The following is a 6,000-nucleotide window of genomic DNA, read 5'->3' as shown; positions in this document are numbered from 1 at the left end:
GTAGGGAAGGCAAGATAAAAGCCCGTTCTCCTTGCTTAGCTGCTTGGAGTCTTGAAAATCCTGCTATTTGCGGTTGTCTCTTTCACTTAGTTACACATTAAGGGCTATGGGTAGGGCAAGAGAAGATGGATACTCATCAGTGGAAACAAATAAACAGATGTATCTAACAGATATACTATCAAATTCAGTAGCTCATAGTGCATTGATCAGACAAATGGGATTTTCATGCTGAGCATTTGCCTTTTTCAACCTCCATGTTCTGTTTGTGTGGTGTTACTTTTCATGTGATTTTCTAGCCTTTCCTTAAAACTTGTTTAAAGAATTCAAATTCACTTTTCTGCAGTTTTCAGCATATTCCTTACTCTTGCACTTTTAAGCTCATGATTACGGATTTCCTTATCAGCAGTATCTTCTGGGAATTTGTTTGCACACTGAATGTCTTTTATTCATGGTGGTACTTCAGGATAGAATGGACCCAAACATCTTTGGGATTTCTCTTATGGCTTGTGGCAGCAAGACTATTAAAAAAAATGGCAACATCCTTCTGCTTTATACAGCTGTGTTTTTAGTATTTGACTGGTGTAATTGTTAGGCAACATTTTGTGTGGTTTTAACAAGAGAAGCAGAAGACAATTTCTCACTATACGTTCCCACAGAGGGCTTGGGGTCACCCTTGAGTTCTGATGCATAGAATGGAGGGAGACTTCTTGTTGGAAACAACGTAATTATTTTAACTGTAACTCTTAAAAAAAACCCCTCTGATAATTTAATGGGTAACTGTAGAGTTAAAATACTGAAAACAGATTTATAATGGAAAGTGAGGCAAATACAACAAAGTTAAAGCTGCTATTTCTCAGCACCAGAAATGTTATTTTTAGGCTCTATTATCTGATATCTATTACTGCAATTTGTTTATGGATTTGAATGTGTCCTTAGATGTTTCTAGTTCACTAAAATTCCAACTAGAAAGCAGGCACTCTAGCTGAGTGAAAAGTGCAGTATCTAATTCTCATTTTATCTGTTCTTTGCTTACACCATTCACCAACTGTTGTTTTGTACTTAACAGGTCACTACCCAAATCTCTGTGCCAACAAAAACACATGAACTGCTTCATCGAATGAGTGGAAAAGGATTAGCAGCTCATTATCACTTCTCAAGACAGCCAGGCATTTTTGGTGATCGTATGGTATCTGTGCAAGTGACAGTAACAAATACAACTGATCAGAAGATAGAGAATATTCACATTGGAGAGAAGAAATTACCTCCAGGCATGAGGATGCATGAGTTTAATCCAATAGGTAATCATATCCTATCTTTAAAAATACAGAATCGTAATCTTGTGCAAAATTTCAAATATAGGAAATTTTTTTGCATAGTCATACATATACTCATATATATGTATGTATATGCACATATACATGTATGTATGTATACATACACACACTCATGCAATTATCTTTTCTTAGATAATCTGATTTTAACAAAAATTTAATTCAGCTTTCCCCTACTTGTATTTGACTTTGAAAATAACTCCTTAGATCAGAACTGCCATGCCTGAAAGCTTACCTGCTTGTTCAAATATCAGTTGTATTATATCAATTCCAGTTATTATAATAAAATTTTTCTGTCTCCCCACAGACTTTAATTCTCTTACAGCCTTAGTCCAGAATGGCTATAACAGGCTACTATTAAGAATGAGGTTTTGATTTATATATTCACAATGATTTTCTTTCCAAGCTTTAAAGAACATCTGTAGATGTATTATGTAGTTTGGTGGCTCAGAGCTTTCTTGTTTCCTGTGTGAACTTTTGGCAGTGGAATGGAAGTGTGTGTTTTAGTCTAGTTTGCATCTACTATACTTCCACAAAGTGTGGCTTCTTAGACTAGGTAGAAGGCAATGCTGTAGTCAGTCCTAACCTGAATTGTTTTTCTTTCTACCTTCTGATTGGGATTTTTTTTGCTAAATTTCTGTTAGTGGAAAAGACTAGAAAACCTGAGAAAGAAGAACACAGATCGTAGCATCAGGGTAGTACCCATGCACACAACCTGCTTTCTTTTCTCAGTAGTTCTTTGTTTTAGGACATTGTGGTATAGTCAGAAGGAACAGAAGTGTCTCTATTTCATAATATAAATGGAAAGGACAGACACGCTCCTTTTTGACACAAGCTTCTGTACTTTAGATGTGTTCCTTCTCTTTTAATGAGATACATTACTATGTGAATCCATATCTGAACACAGAAACAAGTTCTTAAAGCACAACAGTGAAGTAACGATTTCAGTAGTTAAAAAGACGTTTGGTATTAAATTGCTGTATGCTATTGAAATACTTATTTTTTTTAACATTTGAAATGCTATACAGATTTACATCAAATAACTACAAAAGCAATTGTACAATGCTACAGTTTATTTCAGAGTTAAAATTTTGGAACCATTTGCATTTTGGTAATGATACATACTTGATCAAGACAGTTACTTTTAGGAAATATACTAATTTTTGTGTTAAGTGAACTGTTTAGTGTTTATTCCTCAAGATAAGAAGTCCAGTGCAGAGTTCTGATTTCAAGTTAGTTTTGACCATCAGCCTAATTTTATATGCCTCCCTTTAAACATTCAAAGAAATAAAGTCCTAAAGGCTTACAGGTAGAAAACAAGTAATATTATAAATCAGATCAGGAGATACTGTACTCACAATAACAGTCAGTGAACAGTAGCATTCACTTCTCTCATGTAAAAAACATGACAAAATCTGGAATTAATAAGTTATCCAGTTCAAGTTTCTTGAGTTCCACAACACAATCCTACCCTTCAAAGTATTTGTTTCCCTAAGACAGACATTATTTTGTTATCTGTCCTGTGAAGCTGTTGGTTTCTTCTGCAGAAAATAAGCTATATATCACCTGTAGTTCCTTCCAAAAATGTTGCTTTTCTTGCTTGAATGCAAATTTTCTGTAATCTTTGTCCCTTTATCTAGAACTCAGTTTACATGCCCTGTTCTTACTACTACTATCTTTTGTGTTTCCAGCATTTGGAAAACACGTCCTATAATTTGCCCAGCGGAACCAAAAGAAGAAGTGTCAGTGTAGACAGGTATTCCTACTGGAGTATAAGTCTAGTTTTGCCTCCATCGCTGCAATTTCTGTTGGCAATTGTCCTGATTTTGCCATAGGAATGGGCCAAGTTATTTCACCTAAGTCCCGGTGCGCAGTATTTTCTTGTTGGCTAGGTGCCTTTGAAATCCTGTTTGAAAACGTTAAGCTCGAAGACTTTGGTAAAGTTTAGTCTGAATTTGAGCTGGAGCCTGTAATCTTTTGATGCTTTACACAGACTTTTCTAGAAATACTTTGTTTTCTATTCATTCCCTAGCATTAATTTAGTCTTTGCCTAACTGCATCATATCCATGTTTTCCATATTTTTCAGAACTTAATCTTGATACAGTTAAATTTTGTTTCCATTTGTCATAGAGCTGCTGCCTACTCTTCAGTTCCTGAAAAGCATCAGATACATTAATGAATAAACTGGAAATCAGACATTTTTCTGCCTGCCCAGTCATTTTTATTTGAATTTCTCTCTTAACTGTGCTTTTAGGTTTCCTTTCTTATAATCTTGAGAAGTCAAACTCTGCTCCAATGCTTGTTTTTAATACCTCCTATTTATGTAAAGAAAGAGCTTTTCTTCCTACCAAAGCAAAGCCTTATCTCTACATTGAGGAAACAGTATAATGATATAGCCAAGAAACTAAGAACGAGCATGTCTGTTGATACTTTAATTTAAGAAGTGCCTCAGTCTGCACTGCTTGTAAAGCACAAAATTATCTTCCCTTTTAGGTTCATAATCTTTCTGCTCCCTTCCAGAACTAATGCAAGTGGAATATTGAGAAATAAGTAAACCACACTAATTATGAAATATTTTTAATTCTGCTCTTTTTCCATTACTGTGTATAGTGATGTAAATTTTGTTAATATTTGTTGTGTTTTACTATTTATTAACTAAATTTGCAAGCTGGTGTTATTGAAAATGAAATCCTAGTGCTGGACCTGTACACAAGTGAAAGGATGTAACTTCAATGTATTTTTTTCTGTAAATAATTTTCCTAGCTTTTCTAATACAAATCCTTATTTTGTTGGTGGCAGGGCTGTAAGATTGAAATGGCAACATTACATGTGTACTAACTGTGGGGAGGGGGGATCCAAGACACTTAAACATGCAAGTATGACATTTGAGTAATACCTACTTGAAATAAAATTTCAAGTATTGGGTCTTTTTTATGGAGCTTTTTTTTTAATATAGGTTTTCTAATTATGTGAAGTCTGGGGGTTTGGGCATCTACGGTCTTCTGTTGCTTTGCATGTGTACTTTATCTGTTCAAAATGTTTTCATGTAGAGTGCCTTAAGCCTTCAGGATCCATTACTGTTTCAATGGGTATCGACTTCTGTGATTCTACTCAGACAGCCAGTTTCCAGTTATGGTGAGTTCTTGGGGAGGGAGGGTAATTTTCTGCTTTTGGAAGGCAAAAGTAGTGTATATTGGAAGTTTACTTGGCAGTAGCAGACTTGTTGTTTATTTAATATTTATTTATTTAATATTTATTTTTTCTCTTATTTAATAATTTAATAATAATAATTTAATAATTAACATTATTAAATAATATTTATTTATTCTCTTTATTTTATATTTAAAGAATTGAACAACAGTTCACAACTTGATGTATACCCAAAATGTTTTTAGAGAAATAAGACATAATTAGTGTTAGGGTTTACTATTACAAGGATTATCAGTTTTCTTCAGTCTTCCAAATTTTTTTAGCACTTGCTTCTAAAAACACAGATTTGATGGTAAGCTCAAATCTAGGTTTGAAATCACATGTATAAGTTCAAAAACGTTTGACAGGTTGTGTTTGGGAGGTCCTGTTTTTCCCTTGGTGTAAATGACACCAAGTAGAAGCATGAACTCCTTTTCCGATTTAGAATTACTTCTCTCTGTTCCTGAGCTTTATTTTTATTTTTCTCCCTCTTCTTAGGATTCTTATTAATAACACTAGCTTGAAGGGAGCAGTCAGGTCTGACTAGTCTGCTGGAGTGTTTTGTATGTGTTCTTCCTTGTAAGAAATCACAAATCAAAAAAGCACATAGTGTGAGCAATTTTACTACCTTGAGTGCTTATTATGGCTGTTTGTGATCTATGTAACATGACTGCGTGAAACCAACCCCAAAATTTGCTGGCCAAAGAAGCTTATTCCTTATGCTGTAGATTCTTTTAAATTATTAGAGAGAGAATGAAAACAAGTAAGGATGGCCAACTAGATTTTGTCTTATATACTTGATTTGCTCTTTTTATGCTCATTATTGGCACATTCAGGATCCTCCTTTGTATGACTTCCAGTTGCATTCTAGGCTAGCAGGGAACCTGTTCACCCAGTGAGAACTCTGTTATTAACTAGCATTTGAAACCAGGGAAAATTTATAGTAGCAGTGTCCAAACATCAGGAATGAATGGATAGGGGAAAGCTAGACACCTTCTTTTAAGAGCTTACAGAGTCTTTGGAACTATGCAAAGGCACTAAATAGATCTGTACGATTCTTTTTTTTTTTTTAACCTATTTTGAAATAACGTTTTTTGACATGTTTTGTTGCAAGAAGCACTAATTTCTATATTTAGAAAAAAAGGATCTTGAATAGACATTCACATTGCCACATTCCAGTTTAGGCGAAGCCCTTTGAGAAAGTTCTGTACCCCTTTCTTGAATACTGTAGAAATTTTAGTGTACTACTACTAAGCACAGCTTGCGCAACTTACAGGTTATTAAAGGTAGCGGGAATATCTTAATAATAGAGACGTACCCAACTGACTCCAAAAGAACCACTGCTAAAATAAAATCTTGTGTTCTAGGGGCAAGGAGGTTTTACTATTGATTGTTCCTCCCCGCCCTCCCCCCCACCAATCCTCAAACCTTTTCCTGTACAATGGATGCTGATGCATAGTTATTTTAAAGATATTAGTA

At 34.6% G+C, this 6,000-nt stretch overlaps 1 protein-coding gene across 1 annotated transcript in view; it reads left to right on the top strand.

The window, feature by feature from the left end:
• AP3B1 (adaptor related protein complex 3 beta 1 subunit) overlaps positions 1-6,000 on the top strand; it is a 169,033-nt gene that overhangs the window by 136,575 nt on the left and 26,458 nt on the right. Inside the window, exons 23-24 of the mRNA XM_009280300.2 lie at positions 1,067-1,298; positions 4,383-4,467. Coding sequence (XP_009278575.1) covers positions 1,067-1,298; positions 4,383-4,467 — 317 coding nt within the window. The remainder of the gene's footprint in view (positions 1-1,066; positions 1,299-4,382; positions 4,468-6,000) is intronic.

This window comes from Aptenodytes forsteri, unplaced genomic scaffold (genome assembly GCF_000699145.1).
Source record: "Aptenodytes forsteri isolate BGI_AS27 unplaced genomic scaffold, ASM69914v1 Scaffold387, whole genome shotgun sequence".
NCBI lineage: Eukaryota > Metazoa > Chordata > Aves > Sphenisciformes > Spheniscidae > Aptenodytes > Aptenodytes forsteri.
Note: the sequence above shows the minus strand (reverse complement) of the source record. Positions and strands in the feature narration are given on the sequence as shown.